Source organism: Pezoporus occidentalis, unplaced genomic scaffold, assembly GCF_034315485.1.
Source record: "Pezoporus occidentalis ecotype Australia unplaced genomic scaffold, CSIRO_AGI_Poc_V1 ctg60, whole genome shotgun sequence".
Taxonomy (NCBI): Eukaryota; Metazoa; Chordata; class Aves; order Psittaciformes; family Psittacidae; genus Pezoporus; species Pezoporus occidentalis.
The window spans coordinates 3,883,503-3,910,734 of record NW_026915944.1 but is presented as its reverse complement, the minus strand read 5'-3'; the positions used below and the strand labels follow the sequence as shown (position 1 = coordinate 3,910,734).

The window sequence follows — 27,232 nt, the reverse complement described above, 5'->3', positions numbered from 1 at the left end:
TCAGCAGTCGCCATTGCCCGCCCAGCCGATGAGCCACTGAGCCCAGCCAATTGGCTCAGCGGCGCACGGCGAGCTCCTACTGGTTGTTGCGGCTGGCGGTCCCGCCCTCCTTCGGCGCAGTCGCGCGTGCGCGGAGCAGGGTCTCGGTGCAGGGCGGCGAGGCGATGGCGGCCATGGGGGCCATGGGGGCGATGGCGGCCATGGGCGCGCTGCCGGCTGGTGCGGCGGTGCTGCCGCCGCTGCCCACGCTGGGGGTGCCGGGCGTGCCCGAGCTGAAGCCGCTGACGCGGTACGATGCGATGCGGCTGGGCCCGGGCTGGAGCCACTCGTGCCACGCCATGCTGTACGCGCCCAACCCGGGCATGCTCTTCGGCCGCATCCCGCTGCGCTACGCCGTGCTGGTGAGGGGCCCGGCTGGGGGCCCGGGCTGGGAGCGGGCATAGGGCCGGGGCGGGGCCATGGGGATGGGCCGGGCCGAGCTGGGCTGGGTCGGGTCGAGCCGGGTCGGGCCGCGGGCGCAGGGGGAGGAGGGCTGCGGGAGTCGCGGGTGAGGGCAGCGGGTGGGGGAAGGTGGGGCCGTTCCGTAGTTCCTGTGCAGGGCGGTAGCATCAGGCTTGGCAGAAGCGGCGGCGGGCCCGAGCCCGGGGGGGAGCCCCCGGGACTCCCGGCTGTGCTGCCGGGCAGCGGAACCCGCCTCGGCTCCCCGGCCCAGGGCCGCGGCGAGCTGTCGGAGGCGGTGTCGGTGAACTCGGTGTCCTGGACGCGCTGGAGCTGGTAGGGCCTTGCCGGAGCGGCCCGGGGGCCTCCGTGGTGCCGGGCTGAGACGTCCGCGCCTCCTCCCGCCTTCCCCCGTGGCTCCGCTGTGCCCCATTAACACCGTGCGCCTCTATTGCAGATGCAGATGCGATTTGACGGACTGCTGGGCTTTCCCGGGGGGTTCGTGGATCGCCGTTACTGGTCCCTGGAGGACGGTCTGAATCGGGTGCTGGGCTTGGGTTTGGGCTGTGTGCGCCTGACGGAAGCTGACTATCTGTGCTCGCACCTGACAGAGGGGCCACATCGCGTGGTGGCACACTTCTACGCCAGGCAGCTGACCCTGGAGGAGCTGCATACCATCGAGATCAGCGCGGTGCATTCCCGAGACCACGGGCTGGAGGTGGGACATCCAGGGAGGGATGTGTAGAGCTCTGAGCGTTCGCTACAGGGAAGACCAGGCTTCCCTCCTAGGTCTGCAGGGCTGCCAGCTCCCGCAGCCCCGCGGGGAATGCACCGCACGTAGAGCCGCTGGCGGAGGGTGCCATGCACCGCCGCACAGCACCAGCGATAGGAGGCCTGGCTGTTGGCTGGGGTCGTGCCTCAGGCTATGGAGCGTAGCAGGCTCCAGCTCCAGCCTCTCCCGGTGACTGCCCGCATAGGGAAGAGCCCCATGTACCTGCTGGATGCAGGGGGGGTCCGTCTCGTGTCTGGTGGGCGCCTGCCCCTGCCTTGTGCTGAGTAACGTGGACCGGAATCGTGACCTGCGCTGTGGCAACGTGCTGCTCTGACCCGAGCTCTCCCCGGCTTGCACGGAGGCAGTGTGGGATGCAGCTTTCCCTTACTCCCGGGTAGTGGGGTCCGGCTGACGCCCCGGGGTAGGGTGCAAGAGGCAGGGTGTCCCTGCGCGCCCGTGAGGCGCTCAGTGGGTTTTGGCAGGTGCCCACATGGAGGCAGTTGGTTGTGGGTTGTGGTGTGGTTGAGGTGAGGGGATGTGTGGGTAAGCCAGGGTGTCCCTGGGCTGGCCAGATAGGGTGTGCAGGGGAAGTGGGGCTCCCCATAGCAGCCTGGGGCAGCGGGTTCCCCCCAAAGGGGCAGGAGGGGGAACGGAGCCAGGGCTGGGTGCAGGGCCTGGGCAGGGAGTGCTGGGGTCTAGCAGGGTTCAAGGAGGGCAGAGCAGGGGCTTCAGCCGGGCTGAGGGCAGGCAGGCGAGGGCAGGGCCGGTGCGGGAGCATGGGCAGCACCTGGCAGCAGGGGCTGGGCTGGGTGGGCCTGGGCCTGGGCTGGTGGGTGCTGGGTGAGGGGCTGGGGGCTGGGGGGGGTTGGTGTTGCTATGGGCTCTGCTGAGCTGTGCTCTGTACTGTTGCAGGTGATGGGCATGGTCCGTGTCCCCCTCTACACCCAGAAAGACCGCATGGGCGGACTGCCCAACTTCCTGGCCAACTCTTTTGTTGGAACCGCCAAATTCCAGCTGCTCTTTGCCCTGAAGATCTTGAACATGGTGCCTGAGGAAAAGCTGGCCGAGGCGGTAGCTGCCACGCAGAAGGTGAAGAAGCCGCCCATTGACCATGCAGCGGGGACAATGGGCAACCTGGGCACCAAGTCAGCAAATGAGCTGATGGCACAAGCTAAAACAGGCAGTGAATTAGGAGATCAGGCAGAGAACCAGGCGGTGGTGCAGGCAATGGCCGAGTCGGCAGAGCAGGTGCTGGTGGGGCTGGAGAGCCAGGCCGTGGCAGAGCAGTTGGTGGCTGTGCCTGTGGCTGAGGCGCTGGAGCAGGCGGCGGCACTGGGGGCAGACGCTGTGATGCAGCAGCCAGTGGCTGAGGCCATGGAGTGATGCTGCTGTGTTTGAGCTTGATTAAACGTGGGTGAGACCATAAGAGACTTTTAACTTCCCAGCGCTGGCTGCACTTGCTGCCCACATGATTCCGCTGCCCAGCTGGGAGGGATTGGGTCTGTCTGAAGCAGGGGAAAGCGATGTATTTTTATGGCCATTAAACTCTAGCGAGCTTCCCAGATCAACCTGCACAGCCCCCTGCAGAGTTCATGTGCTTATGTGAGGGCGCTGAAGCCTTAGAATTATGCTTTGATTTCAGGGACATGCAGTGCTGCAGCCAGGTCCCACCTTTGTTTTTAAGGAACAAAATGTCTTCTTTTTTAAATGCCCCATGTAGCCGTGCCTGTGAGCACAGCTGAGTGAGGGGGCTGCTACCCCAGCACCTCCACCACTGTTGGTGGGCCGTGGAGTGACCAGTCATGAATTCCTTTTGGGGCACAGGGGCACGTGTGTGGGTTTCAATCTGGAGATCTGTGGGAGCAGGAAAGTGGAATAAATGGCTTTGCTGGATGCGCTGCAGTTGGATTCTTCTTGAGCACTGGGGCAGAGCTTTAGGGGTGCAGGGGCTCCCTCAGGGCTCTGTGCTCTGCTGGCTGTGCCAGGGTGAGAAGCTGGAGGGAAAGGGAAAGGCAGCCCCTGTGAGCCATGGCCACGGGGCTGGCTGCAAACCCGTGTTCAGGTTGTGCTGCTGTCACTCCAGCATGGCTGAGGCCCCACAGGGGCTGGTGAGAAGCTTCTGTGCTGCTGCGGGTGCCAGAGCACCTCAGAGCACGGGCTTTAGATGTGGGGCTGTCCTGTCTAACGCAGGTACTGCTGCAGCAGCCAGCAGAGCCTGGCTGTAGTGCACAGAGCGCTGCTCTCTGTGCAGGGACACAGTAGTAGAATCCACCCCCATCGAGCAGCTCGGCTGCACTGGGCAGGCTCTGTGCTGGCTGCCCTGCTCCCAGCTGATCCCAGCAGGAGCTACACCCCATCCCAGCCAAGAGGGAGGTCACCCTCCGTCATGGCAGAGCAGATGGTAAGGTGAAGGTGCTCGAGCAGCCCCTCAGAGGCCAGCTCTAGCACAGAGCGAGAAACAACTCAGGAAAGAGGTTTAGTTTAATTGAAGACGTTTAGAGAGGCCAATGGTGACAGCAGTGGCGCTCCTCAGGGCAGGGTGGCAGAGGACACAGCAGTCACAGCTCCCCTCAGGGCGCGCCCAAGAACTGCAACAGTGGAGCTGGGCTGTGTAACGGGCAGCAGGTAGAGTGGGGAACAGTGCCAGGGAATCGGGAGAGAAAGAGGCCTTCTGGTCCAGAGAAAGCAAATGCTGAAGAAAACCAGGGGCTTAAGCTCCTGAAGAAACTCACAAATCAACAAACAGACATGTTTAAGTAAAAAGTGGATGAGCAAAAAAACCCTAAAACACGGCAAGATAAATAAGGCTGGAAGGGTGCCTCGGGTCTCCCCCTGGAAAGCACTGTGGAATGGAGAGGGTCACAGTGGTGCCTGCCCTGGCATCAGGGCCCAGCCAGGCTGCAAGAGGAACACTGGAGACAGCCAAAGCCCCCCAGCCTATTCCAGCCATGGCAGCAGAGCTCCTCTCCCACCCTGTGACCCAGCTACAACCCCAAGAGAGGCACCTCAGCTGAAGCTTCCAGCTCAGGCTGCAGCTCCCTACCCCATTGTGGGTTCTCTGCTACAGAACTGCATCCCTTGAGCTACGCTCAGCCTGACTGCTGCTGCAACTGCAACCAGCTGCTTGCCCTGCTGAGCCAGAGGATGGGATGGAAGGGACTTCTGTCCTCAGAGCAAGGCCCACACCAAGGTCAGCCCCAGCTTCCCAGGGCTTGAAGGTCTTCAAGTATGGATTCCAACAGCTTCAAGCTTGACCATCCTCATAGAAGCCTTTCTGCCTTCTGTCAGTGACCAAGTCAGACCTCTTTGATCCCAGAAGAGGGACCAGCACCCCCAACCAGAACAGCCATGGGCAGTGCCAGCCCAGGGGCACAGGCTGGATGTTAACTGCTAGTGAGCAAAGACCCAGCCCCAGGCTGGCCTGCCCTCCAGCCAGGACACAGCTGGACAACCACAGGACAGCCACCAGGAGACTGCCAGCTGGCACTGCCCTGGGGATGCCCAGACCATGGCTGCTGTGATCTGTGCACAGATCTCATCCCTTAAAGAGCCTGCAGAGTCTAGCCCCAAGGCCGAGGGAGGGTGCATGCAGCGGAGGAGCAGGGCTCTGGCTGCAGCAGTTCTACACCCCAGCTTCCCTCCCCTGCTACATTCCAACTTGGACAAAGGCAGAAAGGTCTATACAGTATTATATATATATATATTTCACTATGAAATAGCAGTTTCATTCCCTGCCTTCTACTTGATGCATCCTGAATGAGATGCTGCTTTGTAAGTCGCTCTGGAGGGATGGCGGGGCTGGGTGGTTTTCATGCGAGGCAGTTGTGCCCCCTGGAGGTTACCCGCAGGAAGCACCAGCGCCTGACCTGGCAGGACCCAGACATGATCCTCACTTCCCCTCACCCGGTTCCCCCTTCCCTCGCAATAAGGGCATGACTACATCCTGCCAGGGCACTTACAGCTCATTTACATGGTCAGCACAGATTCATTAACCTCATTCCCCCTGCTTTCAGTAGCCATGGTGTGGAAGCAGCAGCTGAACCCCTCTACATCACGTATACAAATAGCAAACCAGAGGCAAGGGAAGTGGCAGGGACAGTGCAACATGCACAAAGAGTGGTGAGATGCAAACGGCCCTCAGCCGGGGCACAGCCAGGGCTCGAGGCCATGGGGTAAGTCAGGGCTGCAGCCCCGCAAGTGTGAAGTCTACCAAATCTCGGTCAACCTGTGGAAGAAGGAGTCCTGCCCAGGGGCTGGGTCACTGATCAAGAGCTGTCGTCATCCCTGGCACCAGTGCAGAGCCGGATGGTTCAGGAGATGAAAGGAAGAACAATCCTACGGAAAGGCAAGGGAAACAAGGTGTTATGGATTTCTTCAAGTGTACAGAGGAACTGCTGTCCTGAACACCTTGTCAGAGCCAACAGCAAATGGGCTTCTAGTTACTGTGCTGGGAAAAGAGCAAGGACTGTGGTCACTCTGAGTCTTGCAAGCTGGTCTAACAGAGCTAGGAAAAGGAGACAGCAGGGACAGGTTAATCTGCTGTCGGGCTCTGAGCTCAAGAAAGCAAGATCAGAGTTCAAACTCCATTCAAACTGAACCAGCGGGAGTTTGGCCCCCAGCTGGAGGATGGGGCATTGCTGTGCCCCAGACACCCTACACAGCAACTTGCCCAGCAGCAGAGCTGCAGCTCCAGGACACTTTCAGATCCCCAGGACGGTGGCCATGGGGCACTGCCACCACGTCACTGCTGGCCCTTGGCAGAGAAGGGAGCTCTTCCCCAGGTACCCACCTTTGTCTTCTGTACCTCCCGCTCCCATCACATTGTCCGGCTGTACTCAATGCCACTCTTGGCAGAAATGCCTGACCAGGGGAGAAGGCTGCAGAGAAGGCTCTGGGCCTGCCGATATATCCTCTGGGGAATTGAACATGGGCTCAGGCTGGCCAGTGTTGATCCAATGTGCTGTAGGTAGTCAGTGGCCCCAGTTAAGGACAGCAACATTCACACTGTAACTTAAGAAATAACTTAAAGTAATTCTGGGGACTAGCACTCTCTAAAGAGACCCCATGATACAGTGAAAGCTGCTCTGCTCAGTTACACAGATCTACTCTTTGTATTAACTGCCTGCCCCTTTCTATCAAAAGCAGGTCTGCTTTGCACAGCTTGGGAACACTGGATCCAACTTGTGTGGGAAATGCCTTCTAAGGAGCTGCTGGTTCCCTTTGCACTCCACAGCAGGTTCCTGTGGGGATGGCAATCCATCCGCTTGCCTGGAGAGGTTTGGACTGACCAGCTACACCCAGGAAAGATCAAATTTCTTCTCTGTGATCCAGTGACCTGAAACAAACTCCCAAAGCCAGTCTGAGAGCAGCCTGCTGAGATCTAGGCCAGGCCAGAGTCACACAGCATCCCAGGTCACAGGAAGCAAGACAAAGGGCTTCTCTGCCATGCTCCTGGCCAAATCCTGCACCCCACAAGCACACTTTGGCTTAACACCAGTACTCACCATCACTAGTATCGAACTTGCTCCAACTTGGAACTCAATGTACCACCCTACACTGCCTCTCTGAACTGTTCCCAGAGGAACCAGGGGACAAACAGGCCTCTGTCCTATTCCTCTAACATTACCTTCCTTCCAGCTCCAGATTAAACTCATGTCTGAGCAGGCATCAGTCCCCAGAACCACCCCAGCTCACACATTGCTAGACTGCTATTGTTAACCCAGAACACAGTTTGGTTTTACCGTGCTCCATTGCTAATGAGACTGAAGGTAAAGGATATAAGATTGTCCAGGGTGGATGTCCACCATTGATGTACAGGACGTAGGTGAAGCCATCTTTGAGGACCCCTCTAATGGAATAATAATAGGGAAGATAGTGGTGCTGTTTAAAGTCTCTGTTTTCATAGAAGGTTATTGCTGTGTTGTTAGTGGTGAGGACGTGCAGGTAGATGGCTTTGCAGTGATCCTGGGCAGTTGTTGATATATGGTCTTTTAAACTTTCAAGCAAAAGCGAACCTGTTGAAGGAAAGAGCAGCAGAATCACACAGTGCAGCTGCTGTTGCAGGGCAGCACAAGGGTTTGGAGGTCCTAGCTGAGATCTCCTGCACCCAGTGTCTAAGCAGTGACTGCTGCACACACTTGGAGACCCCAGGTCTAACCCAGTCCTCACAAATCCTCCTGATGAATTAAACAGGACCACACTATGTGGTTTTAATATGAACCTCACCTTGCCTATGAGCATGGCTTCACAAAACACATCTTATAAAGACACAAACTTCTGATTCAATAACCACAAAGAGCCAGACACGGGAAACTGTCAAAAATGCCCATCCCTGGGCAAGCAGTTCCCAGCTTTGGGGAGGGTCAGTGAGTCATTTTCAATGGAATCAGTTCCATCACATGTATGAAACAGAGCACATTTACACACACAGAGCAACCTTGTCTAGTGGAAGGTGCCTCTGCCCATGGCAGGGCAGCTGGCACTAAATGAGCTTCAAGTTCCCTTCCAACCCAAACCACTGTCCTGTGAGTCTACGATTCTATGTATGTATTTTAAAACCATTTACAACAGGACTTGATAAGCAGGTTATTGCACTGTTTCTGTTGAACTTGAATTCAAATCTCAGAACCGGTAGGATTTTAAGATCTCTCCTAAGGAGGGGAGATAGGATATAATCTCATTCAAACTGGATTTGCTGCAGCCGCTATTCAGCAGGAGAAACCAGACATAGGCACAAAGGATACTACAGCCCCAAGAGATGAGACCTGGAGGTTCATCCAAATGAAGGACCCAGCACAACCTGCAGGGGAACTTGCTTCCATGAGGTGTGGTAAAAACAGGCTAAAGACATAGCTTAGCTAATACAGATGAGATTCATGCTACTGTTTCACAATCCAATGTAAGACTCAGGGACAAGGACACATAGGATTTCGGAGCAGAAGTCAACAGCACTGACTTCATGGTCACTTGATACTCAGTGAGGACTTTTTATCAGCCAAGCACAAAAACACCACCCAGAGACTCGTGAGAAACAGGAGAGCTGTTTTATTGCGTTATGAGATATTCCATGCTTTTATCTCTCAGAGAACCAACTGCCCTCTGGTTTAAGGGTAACAGAGAATTAGAAACAAAAGCCTTTTAATGTCTGCCAGAGAAAAATCAGAGCTTTAGTGTTTAGAAGTGTGCCTGGAGTGAAAAGCCTCCTGCATGAAAGACTTCAGCTTCAAACACAAGTAGAAAAGCTCTCAAGAGAAAGGTCTCAGGAAAAGCGCCAGTAGGCCACAGCTTTTTTAGGTTGTTTTGCTACATGTACAAGACCAAAGGTTTTGATGGAACACAGCAATGTGCTGTAGAGATGTAATGGGTACAGAAAACACTAATCCTGAAAGAAAATTCCAGCAAGATGGAGCTTGGAAAAGAAAAAAATAAATCCGCTTTTGGAAACTGAAAGGAGACTCAAACCCACCAGTTTTATGGAACAGGAGACCCCTTTACCACCTTCTCTGAACATTATCCTGTGTTCTTTGTATTTCTGTTCAAAGAAGAAAATACTTATCTCCAGCAACATTTCAATGCAAGTTTTAACTACAATGCTCTCACTGAGGACTCTTCTGGTCATTTCTTTATGTAACCTATCAATATGTATCTTTCTAAACACAAATGTAGGAGAAGGGAGGACTTGAAGAAGAGGAGCTATACCTGTATCCACTGAAGAAACATCAGATGTACAACACTGGGTCATGCTGTCAAACCTGGCCTATTTCCTTTTGCAGATCATAGACAGAGATCGTGCTTGAAATTGCCCCACAAGGGCACTTACTTGATGACAAAACACATCCTATTCTAAACAGAGATGAACTCTGACTGCAGGATTTTCAAATGGATGCAAAAAAGCTGTGTGCTGCAGCAGGCATTCAGAGCTGACTTTTAAATGCATTTGACAGTTTTCATCAGGTCCAAGTTACACTCTTCTTCTTCTAAATGTTTGTTCTATCTGTTAGGTAAAAAGTTATAAGCAGCTCTGTTTTCTGCTTCAGGGACCAGGCTTCTGACACCCATGAAAGAAAATCATTTCAAATCCTGCTCCAGGGTGAAGTCCTGGCACTTTCAGTCTCAGCAGCAGGAGTGCAAGTTTTTTGTGTGCTCAGTTACCCCCGGGATCAAGATGGACAAAGCCAGTAACAACATTTCAGTACACCCACATTAACACCAAGAAGGGATGTGAGTGCGTCACCTTCCCAATTGCTGGCACAAATCATCAACAAGCTTGTCTCAAAAGGGTATTGCAGGTCTCCTTCAGCCATGTCCACACATGACAAATGACAGCAAGAGAGTTGTCACTTTGCAGCATCTTACCTATTCCATGTTTTCTGAACTCCTTCACCACTCCAAGACTTAGGATGTAAGCAACTTGCGTGTCCAGAGGAAAATTGGAAGCTAGGATGTCTCCATCCTGAGGAGAGAAAGGACAAGTTATTTAGTAGGATATCTGGGGAGGCACAGGAGAAAGCAAGAATCCCAACCCAGAACATCTGAAAACAAGGCTATAGCTGGAAAATTCTCTTCACTGAACAGTCTTAACTGAAGCTTCTGGAAAAGACATGGGGAATTAAAAACTCCAAGCATGGTCCCTCAGGGGTCATTCCTACTTTCAAATAATCTTCCCAGACACAGAACACAAATCAGAATCTTTCCTTACTATATACATTGTTTGTGAGCTTAAGGACAGAATATATTTGCATTCTTTACCAGGAAGGATTCCAAGTGCTAATCCTGGAGTTACCCATCAGTATCTACATCAGTCCAGCAACAGTCTTTATTATCTGCATGCTCCATCTGAGCTTCATGTCAGCTGGAGGTCTCTGTATTGTTGCAGAGGACAAGGAGCATGTTTACAGGCCCAATGGCCTGGAGCAGTGGCTGTATAAGCCCCTGGCTTTCAGCTTGGCTGGAACAAAAGCTTTTCGTTAGAGTTGCTGAAGATGCAGTTTCTGAGTTTGACTACCTATGAAGTGAAGCCAGACAGCTAAAATGAAGAGACCGATGCTACTCAATGCTCTCAGTCCCTATAAATGTTAAGATTACTGTTTAATCATAATACAGAGATCCTTTTAGAAGTTATGAATTCTCTGCATTGCCCTGCTTTTTTTTTATCTACTTGCCTATGCTGTTTTCTGTACACTAACCCAGTGGTCTATTCCCATACTGTCTTCAGAGACCATCTCTTCTTCACCCCTCTGCTGTACTGTGCTGTCTCTCCTGACCTCCAAGCTCTGTCATCCCTGAAGCCTGAGCCTTCTGCAGACTGGTTGCCTCTGCTTTTGTCAGAGACAATGACCACGTAAATGAAGGAGTTTCTGCAGAAGTCACTGTAGTGACTCATCCAGAACAGTGAAGGAAGTTCAACACTTGTATAAGAACGGAAGAGGTTCACTCTCCTACAGCTGCTCATACCTCAGTCACCAGGGATGGATGACCAGGAACACTGAAAACAGCCAAACAGGTACATGGCCTGCTACACATTCACTTTTGGATTACACTTGCATGACTGGATCTCTTTGCACAGCACATTGCGCAGTCATCTTCCTGCCAGCCACAGCTGCCTAGCTGCAGCAGGAAGAGACTATGGTTCCAGGCTGCTCAGCAGCCCATGTGTTCAGACCCATCCCACCACTCCATTAGCTGGAAATCAGCACGTTCTTGATTTCTTAACAAGTGTCTGGGTAGAGGGAGAAAAAACATCCCAAACAGGTCCCATCCCAGTTAACCATGACAAGAGGTGGACTATCTCTTACTGAAGTACAGTTTAGTAGCATACCTCTTTATGAACCTTTGTCCTGCTCTTGATCTCTGCCACTATCATTCCCACAATGGAGCCTCTATACGTGGCTGCGAGGGAAAAGAACTTCTTGTTGGAAGTGATATCCCGGTACCATGAGTCAGGGTACCTGGGGAAGGAAGAAAAAACAGGAATGTTTAGGGACACAAAGTCCACAGGAGTAGGCAGCACCACAGCCAACATTGTGCCAAGATGCTGCTCAACTGGAAATGGATAGCAACATCTTTAATGCCAGTCACTGAAACTGCAGACCAATGTATTTTACACAAGACTAAGGGCAGGAAGCTGTGCTACTGAAAGGGCTGTCTTCTGCACAGCCAGCCAGCCAAATACCTCAGACATATGCCAATCTAAAGCTCTTTCTGTGATTTAGCTTATTCCATGTAATCTGGGTTAGGAAGTTATTCACCCTTCCCGTCTTAATTCTTGTATAGTACCAGTGAATATCAAACAGCTGCTGTACCCCATTTGGTAGCATGGTTTCTTTCAATTGCATCTAAGCAGCAATACAGGCTGCACACGTAATGGCCTCCTGCCTTGCTAAGACAACCACATTTTGTTTTACATTCATAGCCCAGAGCTTTCACTTCCATCTTTAGCAAGTTATTTTTAAATGCAAGATCCATCTGCCCTCATCTTGAGATGTAAAGATCTCATTAACTTATACACATGTGAAAAAATACTGCATATTGGTACCAAAAAGATTGCATCACCAGCCTCCAGCTGTCCTCCTCCTGCAGCTACTACAGGAAACCAGCACACATTCATTTATTTCCAAGTGAGAGCACAGCATGCTTGTGTTTAAAAGAAATCTACAAATCCAAAATACTATGAATGCTTTTGCTGGTTTGTTACATTTTACGCAATCTTAATTACAGTCCACTAAAATCCTCTGTAAACCTTCTTGACAAAGCTAAAGAAATCCTTGAAGTCTAGAGCTGTAGTCTCCCTGGAAGCTTTAAGCCAGAAAGCTATCCCTGTACTCCAGAAAAGCTCCTTATTCCCACGCTTGTGCTGACACAAGTATTTACCAAATGGGGGCCTGGGGAACTGACCTGGGACAGACTGAGATCAGCTTTGAGCCAGAGCTTCGGGAGCCACAGTGTACATGGGCAAGTACTGTTTGGTCTCTCCTGGGACATTCAGACAGACATTCCTTTAGAACAGTTGCTCCAGGTCAGTTTGGTTCAGCTCTGAGGGTGTTTTCTTGGCATACATTCCAGAACACAGCTTTCACAAGCACAAGGATACTAATCCTTTTCCCTGTAAGTGTGCTCCTTTCCCCATCTCAAACACAGTCTTTCCCAAGGAGATGATCCACCCCCTTAGTAACAAAGCCTATTTCTCTGCCAAAATCTGCATACAGGAACTTTCTGATCAGGACGAGCAGCAAATGGCCATTAACAGGAACACCACCACAGTGCATAACAGATTCAGAACTGGCTCTTATCTTAGTCCAGATGGCTGCAGAGCCCTTGGTGTCAACCCTGAACTGGCCAGTGCAGGTTCACACCATTTGTTTCTAGATCCCCATCACCTCACCCCTAAAACCATTAACTTACTCTATTGGGAACCAGTCGCCACAGAGCTGTTTCACTGTGTCTATGTCATTGTGGCAGAGAAGACGCAGGTTTACGTCTGTAAGTGCAGTGGGGGGCACCTCCTCTGTCATTCAAGCCTGCAAGAAAAGAAAGCAAGCATGTTAAAAATGAAGCAGCTCAGGTTCTGACTGCCAGCTGCAGCCAGGCATCAGCACAAAGGCAGCAGGAGGGTCTCAGTATCAAGTTGTTTTTCTTAGCAGAATAAGTTTTCAAGAGAGATGAACCAAAACATGGTAACATTAACCCAAGAAGCAACTTGAAGCCCTGCTGCCCACAGGATCAGCACATCTCACTTCTCAGCCTGACCCAGCCCCCAGCCCTGTATCTCTACACACCATGGTCCAGCAATGCTGTGTGAAGGAATATGTGGCACCAACCACTTCTAAAAAGAACTCGGGATGCTGCATTAAGTAAGCCAACAATGTGCCAAGTGTAGCTTATGATGCATGGAGCTCTTCACATGTCTATGCAGGACCAAACAAAAGTGAACAACCAGCTTAAAAAGGAAGCACTGCTAGAAAAACACTTATAAACTCTTACACAACACCAACATCTCCAGTTAGTACCTATGCAGAGGATTCAAATTCTTTTAAAAGGTTAATTTTGTTTAACCTATGCTGGTGAATGAGTTCCATTTCCCCTTATTCCTATCTGCTACAGCTCCACAAGGGCTTCCTTTCCAGCCCAGCAGACAGTGTTCACATACAGAAATATTAAGATACCCTTTTCTTTTACCACAGCACTACCACAACCCTGCTAACGACACACAGGACACTTACTCCAATGTCTTCAGCCTTTTCCTAACAAGGTACCAGAGGCAAAGAAGCAAGCTGTAACAGAAGTGGTTGTAAAAGCATTTGTAGGACAGACACATGCATGAAGACCAGGGAGGAAGAAGAAACTCTGGCACTGGTTTGTGTGCAACCTGGAACACATCAAAGAGCCAACATATCAACAGGAGAAAAGATACAAATAAGGTCCACTATCATCTAGAGAAATCTTCTCCAACATAGGCAGAAAAAATGGCAAAATGCTTTAACAGAATTCCAAGGACATTTTCTTACAGCTCTTGGAAAAGGTGAAATGGGATGGGTTTCTTCAAGCAAGGGATCCTTCCCAGACAGAGCTTTCCTTCCAGTGACCAGTCCTACATATTTCCCCAAGAAGGGCATCTGCAGGGACCCATATATTGATATGGATCACTCATTCTTTCCAAATAAGTCCTTAAAAAAGAACCACAGCTACTTCACAGCCTGTTCTAGGACTCTGGCTGCATATTTACTGAGCAGACTACAGCTTTCACAACCAGTCAGATGCCAGTTTCAAACCAACTTTAGCGCCTAGAAACCCCACAAAGCCAGTACTCCTGGCTGCTTTTAAAACTAATTTTACACTCCTAGAATCAGCTCAAGTCCTCTGACGCTGGACTTCAAATCCATACCCTGGTGTGGCAGCGAGCACACTCTCCAGCACTAGCCCCTGGTGACCTTCTAGCATGCTGAAGCAGCCAGTGCACAGCAGTGTGGAGCTCGGCGGCACACCCACCAGATGCTTTCTGAGCCATTCCAGAGCAGCGGCCCACCACAAGATCACAAAGTGAAGGCAAAATCATTCGTAAGCCAGAATTGCTTGACGAAAGCTCAGGTAGCATAAGGTCAGCTTTGGGGTGGGGGGATAAAGGAGGAGGAGTGAGCAAGCACATAGAGCCAGAGCTGCTTTGGCCATGGCAAAGCTCCAAACCCCAGTACATTGCTATGTTAGAGGACATTAAGCAGCACTCAGGTTTGCAACAGGAGTGCTTTTTCTTGTACATTTTATTTTCTTTTGATGCTCCTGTAAGGCAACACCCCTCCTCGGGCAGTACTCTCAGCATTAAGGAACCAGCTAAATGAAACAACCACGACAGAGCCGTATTTTTTCTAATGAATAGAAGAGGTGGGGGCCTAGGGGCAGCCTCAGCTGCAGCTGCTGCAGCAGGAGAGGCAGAGCCAGCACAGGACACATTCTTGTGAGGATTAGTCCGTGTTTATTTAATGCTATATTCTCAAACAGCTGGGCAAGCATTGTGCATTATCCTGTGGCTGAAGCAAGCCTTAAAGTAATCCACGACCATTTTGCTGCACAGGATAATTCCTCTACCCTCAAATCCAGACAGCTGTTTCCCAGCACCAGTTGCATTTGTGGGGACTCGATCCATCTGCTTTGCATTATGTGGCCCAATGCAGATGCTCCTGCACATTTACAGAACATTGCAGGCACCACCTAGCACTGTGTCCTCCCACAAGGTTTTAGGAGAGCACTTCCTTCCCTGGCCAGGTATTGCTGTTGCTGGAAGAGCTGTGTCCAAGAGAGAAGAAATCCCAAGGAAGTCAATTCTCTTCATACCCCAATGACAGCCGCTGGCTCTGCAGAGATAACTGGGCAAACACCCAAGATCCAGGTCCTGGCCCTCTGCACAGCCTGTAGGATGCTGCGATTAGCAGAGCCAGACCCCTGAACAAAAGCCTCAGCTAGCACAGTGACCACAGCATCACTTTTAGAGTCAGCCTGCTTTTAGAGGGCAGAAGATATGTTTGGAAGTAACCAGTATCAGTGTAAAATAGAACCCCAGCACCCAAAAGAAGTTAAAAGGGCCTTTAGGCGTTTATAGGCTCCACTCACACTACAACACTGACAACACTCAGCTCTGACACAAAACACGGCTCCAGCCTCGTGCTGTTGAAGGGGGGAGGTCCACAGCTGCTTCTGAAACCCCAAAGTCAAGTCATTTCATTTAATATCTGTTCCCCAGGTGTCAGCCCTTTGTTCTTGTGCTCAGCGCGCTCCGGGAAGTGGCATGGTTGACACCATGCACTGCTCCACCCAACGGGCACAGAGACCTCCCCCTTGTGTCAAAGTGGGAAACACTCGTCTACGGCGAGTATAAAACCAGACATTTTGTGCTTATGAAATAACCATGCAGTTAACATTTGAAAGAGCTCTGACACCCCTTCCCAAAATAACAAAGCTAGCAGTGAGCAGAATTAGAGCATTTGGCTTCCTTTCCTACCTAAAACCTGCAGATATTAATATACAACAAATTATTTTCAAAACAAAGAAAAACCCTCCAGGAGAATATGAAGATTTTGATCATTTCCACTAGTGTTCTGCCTTGCTCTATTGAAACAAATGTAGCAAAACATTTTGGCCTTGATGCGCTGGAGATCTGCAGAGGAACCTGTCAAATTCTCATTAGAAGTATTTAGCAGTAATGGATGAAAAGAAAGAGTAAGTACATTACTAAATAAGCCAACTTAACATATAATTTTAAAATCAAAGCATATTGTAAGGCCTAACCTTACCATTTTACAATAACATAATTACATAAATTTTTGGAATCGATAAGCTCTAGCTGTAATGAGCTCAAGAACAGTATTTCACAGTAATTCTGCCTAAAGGCAGAGGAGGCTCACCCGGAGCAATGGTTGGGATTCCATAACTATCACTGTTCACTCAGCACAATGAGCCGAGTACTGGTACTCACATATTTCTACCACCTACTTACAGGTCTCATTGTGCAAGAGGACAATGGTTGTTTAGAGTTTAGGTTAGCTACCAGGTACAGGGACGGTTTCTTTACTTGAACTAGATGCTTCACACCTAAGAAACCTCAATTCCAGATTTCTCAAGAGCAGGAAGTCTTCTTTCCCTCTTGGGGTTCTTGTACTTAAAAAAAAAAACAAAAAACAACCAACATATAAAATCTAGATAATACCATTATTTCTAGAGAAATTGAGAGAAACAGCACTCTTAATCCAATGGGGTGTTCAAATCTGTTGTGGTTTAAGCCCATCTGGTAACTCAGAACCATGCAGACACTCACTCACTCTCTACCCTTCCTCCCCCTGCTCCCAGAGGGATGGGGAGGAGAATTCAAAGAATGTAACTCCCGTTGAGATAAGAACAGCCCAGTAACTAAGGTATAACAAACCACTGCTGCTACCACCAATAATAATAATAATGATAAGGGGAATAACAAGGGAAGGGAACATAACCGCTACCACCCGCTGACCGATACCCACCCTGACCTGAGCAGTGATCTGGGCCTTCCAGGTAACTCCCCCCAGTTTATATACTGGGCATGATGTGCTGTGGTATGGAATACCCCTTTGACTAGTTTGGGTCAGGTGTCCGTCTCTGCTTCCTCCCAGCTTCCTGTGCCTCCCCTCAATGGCAGAGCATGAGACTGAAAATGTCCTTGGTCAGAGTTAAGCATTACTTAGCAACAACTAAAAACATCGGTGTTAACAGCATTGTTCTTAGACTAAAGTCAAAACCACAGCACTGCACCAGCTACTAAGAAGGAGAAAAATGCCTGCTACTGCTGAACCCAGGACAAAATCCAGAATAAGGCCTGATGCTTACTAGAATTTGGCAGGGAGCTGCTTAAATGAATTTGAAAGATCCCTTGAGCACTTCCATACCTGCAAAAGCCTGGTCACGTGGTTCAACAAGTTAAGATTTCCATCATTTAACACTATTAGACACGCTGTAACAATATTTCTGCCCTGTGCCTCCTGCGAAAGTAAGTTGGAATTCAGCAATGAACCATCACAAGATGCTGGGCTTATGAACTTCTATTTGGACTTCAACCTCCATCCAGATAAGCTCATGAAAACCCCAAATAAAATTTTTATCATCTAGCAACAAATATCACTGAATTTCCTGCCAGAATAAAACCAAGGTAATCTAAGATTAAAGCGAAATGAATAGTAACTAGAACTGTATACATATATAACTTCAATAAGGAGTGTATTGGCTTCAAATTCAGTATTCACACAAAAAACATGATGGTATCTTCTTCACTTGCAGAAACAAAGACTGAAGCTCATCAAAATCTTTTACTTTCCAATTTTATAGCTAATGGAAATCAAGTCGCCCTCAATGGAAAAAAAGCAAACCTGCAGGAAAGAATAAAGAAAAACAAGAACTGTCAAGATAGTTTTACGAAGTGATCCTACAATTCAGGAAGCACTGTCCCAGAAGACACACAGCCAACCATCCCGGTACTGCAGGCACCTCTGCTGTTAAACAGATCAGACCTTTATTTACTTGGGCTGAAGATTCTTTACCTTCTGGAATTCAAAACATTTTCTCCAAGCACTCTCCTGCTAGATTAGTAAGGATTATCTGCTTGTTGAAGGAAAAGATTAAGTTCCTCCAGACAACTACCAAGCACACAGCATGCACAGGACAGGTCCGAGGCACCACATCGGTGCGGAACACATCTGCTCTGCAAAGGCAGCATGTGAGCTGGCCCGTGTCCGGCTGCCAGGTCACATCCCTCCGGCTGCTCCTCCCCAGCACTTCAGCCAGGGGCAGATGCATAGGAGCCGTATGTCACATTACATGAGCACACCATCTGCTTGGCACAGACACAGCCTGCAGATACTCCCTGGAAGACTTGCATGCACAGCAGGGCAGAGATGGATTCCCTTGTGCCTTGTACCTCACCAGAGGTGCTGCTCCAGCATTGCCACCAAGTCCTTGTTTTGTGTGTGTGAACAGTCCTCAAACACCACCAAGATGAGATTTCCGGGAAAAAAAAAACAACTTTGATGGCTCCTGGCATCATCTCTCACTTGTAAATAAACAGGATCAAACAAAGCCCAGGCAGAATTAAAGAGCTACTGAAATGCAGGACAGACATGTCAGCTGTGGCTGAGCAACACGGTGCTCAAAACAGACACAATCTTGTCTACTATCTGGGGAGTATCCCTTCAAGAGCACCAGCAGGAGTTTTCACTGTAAGAGAGCTGTAAGTCTCTCTACCTTACACCATCTGGCACAAGGGATTTGATTTACATTAAACCACTCAATCTGAACCAACCAAAGGTCTATTTCCAACAAAGCAATAAAGATTTCCCTCCTGCATTTCATTTTAAACTTACTGTGTTTTTAGGCTACTGGTCTCATAGAGAACGTTCCACAAGGTCACCCCTGTTATCAAGCTCTTCATTTAACACAATAAAATTGTAACTGGATTTGAAAACATCATGAATTCAGTATTAAGAATCTCAAAGAAGCACTTCTAGGACTTAGGGCAACATTATCAGAGCCAAATTTTAAAGATATTTTAATACTTGGCTTTATACCCCCTAGGTACCACTTTAAGTCTGGTAGAATTAAAAACAAACCAGGTTAGAAGGACCCTTCGGGGTTTTAACGCAACTTAGATCAGGTTGCTCAGGGCCACAGGCTCACGTAACATCAGTGAGGAGCAAATCTCTTCACCCTGCCTGGGCTCAGACTGGTTCCTTTGCACCTGAAGGCACAACTGGAAAGCTGGGATATTAAATGTGCTGCCTGCACCAGTATAGCCACCTCTGCTGTGCATGCGATATAAACATACCTCCATACGCTATTTGTCACACTCCATTTATCCTTTCGAATGCTCCTTCTAGGAATACTGTGCAGGTTCATTTGGGATTTGCAGCACACAAACCCCAGAAAATGCAGTACTCCTTATTCCCAGTATGTTATGTAAACTGATGGAGCCTGGAGTTCACAGTCACGAGCAGAACAGTGATCATTTCACCTCCATTCCTGTACCATTCATCACATCCTATAGGAGTGCTGCTCAAAACTGCCATCACTTAATTCCCCACATTAGCAGACGTTTGGAGTGAGCAGGACTCTTAACAGAAAATCTAGGACAAAACAACTGATTTTGTGCCTTGGTCTGAAAATAATATGAGAACACGGCTGCAGACAGGCTCTGACGCTAGATTATGTCATTCCACAATAGTCCTTTTGATCCAGGCATGATGTTTTTCTGTCATTTCTACCAGACCCACAAGCACAGAGCCTCAGAGCCCCTGTGTACCCCTGGTTACTCAGGAACACACACTAGCTCAAGACCTTTTGCTCCTCATTATTTAAACTCCTTCAGTAGCAGCTTCCTTCTGTGCAGAAAACTGCCCTGCTCAACCACCCCCCTCTGCAGAGCCTCCTAGATCCCCATCCTGAAGAGATGCCTTTAGTTCAGCCCTGCTATGCAGATCCCAGTTGCCCCCAAAGCACAGCCTGACCTTGTCTCATGGACATCACTCTGGAGAAAGAAGTCTGTTACTGTCTGGACTTTCTTCTCCAGTAAATCCACCCAAGGCAGCGTCCCTGACCAGTACCCTCCCCCCCCGGGAGGAGGCCACAACAACAGTGAGCTTGGGGAAGAATGTACTGTAAAGAAAAGACTTTATCTCAATACGAGGGAGACCAGGAGGGTAACCCTGGGTTTAAATACAGCTGCACCAATGAATCACCAGGTGCCCTGAGACAATATACAAAGAACAATGCCTCCCTGAGCTGGCCAGACTAGCACTGGGGGAGCATATATTGTGGCTGAGCACAAAGTATAGAAACCAGACAATTAAAAAAATAAATTCTGAAGAAAGCCCAGGGCCTGAGCTGGCTCTAATCTGTGTATTCTTTCCTGGTGACTGCAGGCAGTAAGCACCATGACAGTGAGGATGTGGACCAGTAACAGGCATCATATTTGTATTTGGATTCAACTGTACACTGCAACTGCTGCATTGTGCTTATGCTGTGATTTCAGTCATCACCCTGCTAAAATCAAAATCCTCCATAACACCAAAGACACCAAACAAGTAAATTTGATATTAAACTCTCCTTGAGTAGAGTATCTTCAAGAGCCCAGCCACTGGACTAGGCCAGGCAAGAAGGCAGCATGTCACACACAACCTGGGAGCACCCATCCTCGCACTCAGACCTCTCCCCAAAGGCTCACCCCTCGCTGCTCAGCCAATTCTTCATCTCTCAAACCACTGTTCTAAAAAACTCACTTGTGCCTTGTCCCCAGCTCTGCACTTCATTTTCACAGTTCTTCAGACTGAGGTGTGCACAACACAGAACTGAATAGCCTGAGAGCCAGAACTACAGAATCACAGTGATTAACACTGGCTTCCTGCCATGAAGGATCAGGATTTGAAACAGATCCCAAAAGGATATTAAGAAATGAGAAGGCAAAAATGTAGTTCTACCTGCACAGCAAGCATAGGCTGTTCATTTGAAATGAAAACACTTACTGTTAGTGAAATCCCTTTATACTTGTATCCCATATCTTCTGCACACTTAAAGTTTGACTTGTCAGCCTGCCAGCAGCAGAAATGTTAATGTTTTGCATGCAAGCTGCTTGCTGGGCTCTTCTTTTACCCTACAACTCTACATACATTACTGAAGCCACAGATTTCACAGGACGTGATACCCAAATAAAGTGTCTCCAAAGCATACTGCAAAAGGCTCCGCTTCCTGCTGCCCCAGATATAGCAAGTCCTCTGGGGGAGGGTGAACAAGAATCTCTAAGAGGGTTTTGCTGTTAAATCTTTTCTTGTTAAGATGCAGAAGAGAAAATCTGCTCTGTGACAGCAGCACTGCAGGGAGTTAAAACTGAAGGGTCACAATAGAGGCACATTATAACAAGAAGCTCCCTAGAGGAGAGACCTAATACCTTGCAATCGTTGAGCAGGGCAAGTTTCCAATAAGCAGCTGTTCCTCCAGAAAACAAAAAACCCAAGTGAACAAGCCATCACACATGCAGGCCCACTGCCATTCCTGAATTAGAATAAACAGCCACGCAGAAATGTATGTAGTGACTAAAAAAAACAGCCAGAAATTCAGCCTGCTGTAGTACAAACACGGGCAGAGGGAGCTCGAGCCTGCCTCCATTTCCTCCACAATGTCCTCACTACCGAGCAGCAACACACCGCTGTCGACAAACCCAGCCCCTTTGTCCCCTTCACTACAGGAAGCACAAACAAGGAACTTTTGAGAGGCTGTTGCAAACAAGGTGCTTAAACAAAAAAGAAATAAATCAAAGAAAAGCTTGAAGAGCACATTGCTGCCTTTGCCGGCAGACATGCTGCAAACATGCACCTCTCCAACATCCCAGATGTAAGATTTGAGCCAACATGGCTCCCTCTTCTTTCTCAGTGGCGTTTTCCAGCATCAGACACCCAGGTTTGACTCAAAAAACCACCTCCAAGAGCACCACTGTTACCGTTTTAAGCTAGCAACATTTAAAATGGATTTTGGCACAGATGTCTGCTCTTACCTCCACAGTAGTAAGCTGAAAATGAAAAATGTAAAACTAAATTAAAAGCTAACCTTGGAAAACTGAGCAGCTCCCATTGCTACCATTCTGGGAGAAGGGAAGTGTGGGTGGGGGACAGTGTAAGACATGAAGCTCTAAGTGTTTTTGCAACACTCTGTGTTGAAGCCATCAGACAGGCTGTGACTGGTTAAAAAAACCAGGCAGACAGAGCAATACCACTCTAATTAACGATTTCAGGCAGCATTTCACTTTCAAGCAGGTAGAACAGCTGCTCAGCTAAGGCAGAACTTTCTCTGCTGTTACACTGAACAGCTTAGCCCAGCTGTTTCTTTAAAAGCATCTTAACACCAGAAGAGCAAGGCATTAACAGCAGCCGGTGGCACCAAGTCACTGGCGGGAGTTCCTGTCCATTACCAAAGGCTGCCTCCAGCCCAGCAGCCCGTGATGAGCAGGAGGGCAGGGCCATGACTTCTGAATCAGCACTGCAAATCACTCACAAGGAAGTCCCTAGGTTTGTACCTGTAATTCCTCAGGTATTTCACCAGCGTTGTCACTCAGAGTCAGCCTTCCCAAGCACGGCTTCACTGCTCCTGCTCACTGAATGAATTACACTGGGAGTGGCTGGGGTGGGAGGCAGAGAGGTAGAAAACAACCAGGAAGAGAGAGGATGGTTTCTTGGGTGGAGGGTCAGCTCACAGAGCAGATGGGCTAAGATACCAGGCACCAGCTCACTGACCAACTTACCAGACTACACTGGCCCAACAGTGTAGACACATAGACACACACACACCCCAATCCCCCAAAACCCCCCATGGAGAAGAAAAAACACCCACATGCAAATAAAGATCATCCTTTCTGGGAAAGAAATAACAACAGACATGAAGAAGTACCAGACCTCATTAACAAAAATAAATACATGGATTATGTTAGAGGCTCTTTGAGCTCCCGGCTACACAAGACCATTTTTCTGAACTCCACTGGCAGTTCCAACACGTTTTCCTGACATCTGAGGCCAGGCCAGGTACCAAAAGACAGGATCATACCCTTCTGGTTTAGGAAAAGAAACAAGAATTAAGAATGACACAAGTTTTTAAGAGGGCATTCACAGGACAGCCACTTACCTATTGCTCAGACATGTTAAAGTCAACTTGCTTTAAATACAGCAAGCAACCCACTGAGAGAAACAATAGCAAGCAGCTACTTCAAAGAACAAAATGACATATTAGAACAATGCTCACATACTACTGCATGGTTCTTTATTTGCTACCAGGCATATAAAGACTAATTAAAGCACTAGTTTACAGCACACCTACTTATTTAACCTGCAAGACAAAACCATCGACTTTAAAAGCCTTGTCAGACAGCACCCAGTGTCACTGCTTCCAGTGGGGCTGAAGCTGCTCCAGTGTTATCTCAAAATGAAAAGTTTTCACTCTTAATTATAACACGTTGGGAGAAAGCCACCACCTTTTTTTAATTAAAGAACCTCATGTTTAAGAACCTGCTAGAGTTTATTCATACAGGCAACTAATTAGTTAAATAAATACCATACACCAGCACTCCCAAAAAAGCTACCAGAAGCGTCCCCATAAAGGCTTTTGAGAAAACCAAGCTGGACTAAGGAGAGTATATGGCACGTTAAAAGAAAGGAAGCAAATACAGGATGACTCCATAGTGAAAGAGAGATTCCAGCTATAAACTGTTCAGCAGATTCCTCAAAAACAGATGGAAAAAAAGAGATGAACAGATACACAACAAAAGTGGCTGATGATCCTTTGGGATTGGGCACAGTAAAATCTAAAGCTTTTCACAGTTGTCGAAAGCTCTCACAATGCCAAAAGACTAATGAAATGGCAGATAAAGTCTGAAAGTTGGTAAACAGAAAAAAGAACGAAAATTGGAGAAAGGCAAACATTTCCAATCTGTGTTAACTGCTGAAAGGGAAAACAAAGCAAACCAAAATACAACACGTTCTCACAGCGCATTCCCTGAGAACATTAGTTTGCTGCTCAGCAGTTCTCAAAAAAGATACCAGGAATTATCAGAACAAAAGGAGAAGGAAAACCACACCTAGAAAGCCTTTGGTCTGAGCTAGTTACAGGTATATAACGCCTCTCTATATCTGTCAATAAAAGGCCAGACACTCAAGCCCATGTTCACGTGGTTCTCAAGAGCAGAGAGAATAGCTGCAATGAGCGGCTAAGGGTCAGGGGAGCTCACCACGGTCACCTGGCACCGGCTGGGTGATACTGGGAAGTGCTGCAGTGTAACAAAGACAGGAAAAGCTACAATGGATAGAGAGAGCAGGCTCACAGAGTTCAAACCCGACACAGCAAACATAACCAAAATACGTAAGCGACTTAATATGGAAGATGATAATTTGATGCCTGTATTCAAGAACAAATGTCTAAGACTCAGGGCTGGAGACAGCAACCCCAGTGGCAAGGATACCAGCCCTGGTCACTCCAGCAGGAAATGGAAGGAAGCTGCAGCTTCCGCAGTCTCCAAAACACCAAAACACAGACATTGCTTTTGCCATACAGGCAGTGCAGGTATATCCCAGCACTGTGCAGCTCAAGGGACTGGGCACAGCAGCTGGAACACCTCTGACAGAGCCAGCCACCACTATGCCACCACACCCAGCAGGAAGTACCCTGCCTTGAAGTCTTCGGGACTCAGTGCGATCAATGCAAAACCTCAAGACAAGTCTTGTAAAAGCACTGAGCTGTCGTTCTGCTTAGATAGGAAGTTGAACATTTGCTTTCTCTCTGCTAAAGCTCTACAGGCTGGTTCAAAAGAACACAATGCTTCTGTAGGGCAAAGCACAGAGAAGCAAAGCTGCTGTGATGTGCATGAGCTCTGAGACAGGCAGGGCGATTTGTGAACCATGACCCAAGCTGTCAGGAGACACAGAGCAGCATCCATGCAAGGGGAAGAGCTGGATCTAATAATGCATTACATATTCCCGGCCTTCCCGAAAGGAATTTTTCTACGGAGGAGAAATGGAGACAGACTAGTTAAAGCTACAGACCGCCTGTGCTGCTGGCTGAGTCTCTGCACATACCCGAGCATTCTAAGAGAAGGAACGTGTGGCTGCAGGACCTCCCGCGGCTCTACCAAAGCCAAGGAATAGTTCTCTCCCTTGGCCCCGCTGTACCCGAGCACGGGGCGGTGCCAGCGAACTAACTCCAGCTCGAGTTGGGATTATTTATTGTAACAGCCCAAATAACACAGCTTCGCCAACATAACTGCGCTGCTTCAACCGGGCTCCCGCACGGCTGCCCCGCGAACCCGGCACCGGAAAGCCCCGCACCCCTCCAGACTTTGACCGAGAAGGCTGCCCCGGAGCTCTCCGGATCACGGCCCCGCACGGCGACCAGGGGAACAGCCCGCTGCGCCGAGCCCCGCTGCGCCGAGCCCCGCTGCGCCGAGCCTGGCCCCGTCCCGGGCGCAGGTCGCCATGGCAACCCCGCCCTCCCTCTCTTCCCCCCCCCGTCCCCCCTCTCTCTCCCCCCCGTCCCCGCTCACCTCGGACTGGCGGCGAGCGCCGTGCGGGCGCGCCGCGGGCGGGCGGGGCGGGTCAGCGCATACCGTGCGGCGGCACCACCGGCGGGCGAGGGGCCGGCGGCCGCGGCGGACACCGGCGGGCACTTCCTCTCCCCGGACACAGCGCAGCAAGGTGCCTCCCCATAGGCTGCCCGCCGGCACGTGACCGGCGGCTGGCGCGCAGGCGCAGAGGGGAAAGCCCGCTCCCTCAGGCCACGCGGGCAGCCGCGGGCGGGGAGCACAGAGGAGCCGAGGGCGCTAATTAAAGGGGGTGTTTAAATTAGCGATGCAGCTGCAGGCCCTAGCGCTGGGGACACGTGATTCAGCGTGGCCATGGCCCCGTGTCACCTCCCCCGCAGTTTGCACTGTGAGGGGCACCCAGTGACCTGTCCCATTGCCGGGGCTTCATGCCAGTAATGGCTCTAATCGTGAAATTGTAAGATTTTCAAGGTTTTCCCTTGTCGCTGAAGCTCCACAAAGTGAGAGAGGGTATTTCAGTTAGAAGGGACCTACACTGATCCCCTCATCCAGCTGCCTGACCCCTTTAGGGCTGACCAAAAGTTAAAGCATATTATTTTCCTTTACCGAGAAGGGCAAAACAGTTTCCTTTCCAGCAGTTTCATTCAAATAGTTTTTTCACATCTGATTTGTTTTTTCATAGGCAGTGCAGAACCACAACTATCACATCTCCCCCAGTAAGGACAAGAGCTTTGGAGGTCTTTGTTGTAGTCACCAATGTGTAGAAAAGACTTTTCTTCCTTGCTTTTTTACCCATCAGAAGGAGCTCAGAGAACCACAGCACGGCAAGAGAGCTCAGTTAAAGCGGCTAGGGGGCGTGTTTTGCTGTAATGTCAACAGCAGCACGCTGTTGCCCCTCCTAAACGCATCCGCACCCAACTGCACTTAACTTGGAGCAGCCAGCCCGCCCTTGACCAGCTTTCCAGCCAGCTGTGATCAAAAGCACCAGATTTCACCCCAAAGTTTCATGACTCGCTGAATGAGGCATGTAAAGAGGGCATTACCCACCATAGAGATGAGGGGTGACTGCAGCCATAAAGGGGTTTTGTTCCCTCCCTAGAGCAGGCCCAACGCATTGACCGGTCTAATCAATGCTAGAAAGATAAAGTGGCAGAATTACTTCATACTTCTTAGATTGTTTCCTTTAATAGGAACTGCTGCTTTACTCTACCTTGTGCTTCTGAAACAAACATTTGTGTTCCAAAAATATACAGTGTACACATACTCTGTAGCTATAGATACAAACATTTACAAAGAAATGAGCAGGCTGGAGTGGGCAAGCTTGGAAAAAATCTCACACCTTTCTTGCTGGCCCTCCTAGAGCAAGACTAGGTGGGCTCAGTGTGCCATCAACTGATCAGGGCTACGGAGAAACACATGATTGAGAAATGTACCCTTGGCAAGTCCACGAAACAATGGGGATCAAGAAAACTTCCACACACTGCAGAGGTTTGAAGGTTTTGTTGCCTCTTCCCACCCTCTCATTTTGTCCCTGTGATCCACCTTAGCATCTGCAGCCCGCATCCAAACCGACCACAGCCGACCTGTCTGCATCTTCTCCACATCCGGAGGGCTGAGCCCTCACACAGGCACTGCTCAGCTTTACACCAAAGAGGAAAATATGGTTCCCAAGACATTTGGGAAAACATCTGCAAAGCTTCCTCAAACTAAGGGAAACCGGGTACACTCTACAGTCCTAGCGGATCGGTCGGTATGGGAATGTCATTCCTGGTATAAATGTTTGCACAGGATGAGCCGGGAGTGCTGGGTGAGCCGGGAGAGCAGGGTGTGCGGCATGTGCAGGGTACCCCAGAGGAGGAGTATGGATGTGAGGATAAAATCCGGGTGGCAGAGTGCCATGGGTCGGTTGCTGTACTGGACCCGAGATCACCAGCTGGAGCAGGCTGTGG

At 49.5% G+C, this 27,232-nt stretch overlaps 3 protein-coding genes across 6 annotated transcripts in view; 1 reads left to right on the top strand and 2 right to left on the bottom strand.

The window, feature by feature from the left end:
• The first annotated feature begins 46 nt into the window (after positions 1-46).
• NUDT16L1 (nudix hydrolase 16 like 1) lies at positions 47-3,103 on the top strand. Of its 3 annotated transcripts, XM_062639511.1 has the most exons (4): positions 112-401; positions 896-971; positions 1,050-1,156; positions 2,123-3,103. In XM_062639511.1, exons 1-4 carry the CDS (start codon positions 165-167, stop codon positions 2,591-2,593), a joined length of 891 nt encoding a protein of 296 aa, XP_062495495.1. In that variant the 5' UTR covers positions 112-164; the 3' UTR covers positions 2,594-3,103. The 3 variants fall into 3 exon arrangements, with proteins under 3 accessions (XP_062495497.1, XP_062495495.1, XP_062495496.1); XM_062639513.1 differs by having other exon boundaries at positions 47-401; positions 896-1,156; XM_062639512.1 differs by lacking the exons at positions 896-971; positions 1,050-1,156.
• Positions 3,104-4,891: 1,788 nt separating this feature from the next.
• NAA60 (N-alpha-acetyltransferase 60, NatF catalytic subunit) lies at positions 4,892-25,438 on the bottom strand. 2 transcript variants are annotated; one of them, XM_062639514.1, is made up of 7 exons: positions 25,287-25,438; positions 12,611-12,726; positions 11,028-11,157; positions 9,566-9,662; positions 6,979-7,224; positions 6,000-6,172; positions 4,892-5,545 (listed from the first exon to the last, which is right to left on the bottom strand). In XM_062639514.1, the coding sequence occupies exons 2-6, from the start codon at positions 12,718-12,720 to the stop codon at positions 6,027-6,029; spliced, it is 729 nt and encodes a 242-aa protein (XP_062495498.1). In that variant the 5' UTR covers positions 12,721-12,726; positions 25,287-25,438; the 3' UTR covers positions 4,892-5,545; positions 6,000-6,026. The 2 variants fall into 2 exon arrangements, with proteins under 2 accessions (XP_062495498.1, XP_062495499.1); XM_062639515.1 differs by having other exon boundaries at positions 6,015-6,172.
• Positions 25,439-26,446: 1,008 nt separating this feature from the next.
• Positions 26,447-27,232, bottom strand: part of INTS15 (integrator complex subunit 15) — a 52,158-nt gene continuing 51,372 nt past the window's right edge. The window contains exon 7 of the mRNA XM_062639509.1: positions 26,447-27,226. Coding sequence (XP_062495493.1) covers positions 27,019-27,226 — 208 coding nt within the window. The 3' untranslated portion in view covers positions 26,447-27,018. The remainder of the gene's footprint in view (positions 27,227-27,232) is intronic.

Bases quoted from the DNA above. Each gene is read 5' to 3' on its own strand.
- NUDT16L1 (XM_062639513.1), top strand. From the start codon at position 165: ATGGCGGCCATGGGGGCCATGGGGGCGATGGCGGCCATGGGCGCGCTG. The intron at 402-895 runs GTGAGGGGCCCG...CCTCTATTGCAG, and splicing joins CGCTGCGCTACGCCGTGCTG to ATGCAGATGCGATTTGACGG. The intron at 1,157-2,122 runs GTGGGACATCCA...GTACTGTTGCAG, and splicing joins CCCGAGACCACGGGCTGGAG to GTGATGGGCATGGTCCGTGT.
- NAA60 (XM_062639514.1), bottom strand. From the start codon at position 12,720: ATGACAGAGGAGGTGCCCCCCACTGCACTTACAGACGTAAACCTGCGT. The intron at 11,158-12,610 runs GTAAGTTAATGG...TTCCTTCCCCAG, and splicing joins GGCGACTGGTTCCCAATAGA to GTACCCTGACTCATGGTACC. The intron at 7,225-9,565 runs GTAAGATGCTGC...TTCCTTCAACAG, and splicing joins GTTCAGAAAACATGGAATAG to GTTCGCTTTTGCTTGAAAGT.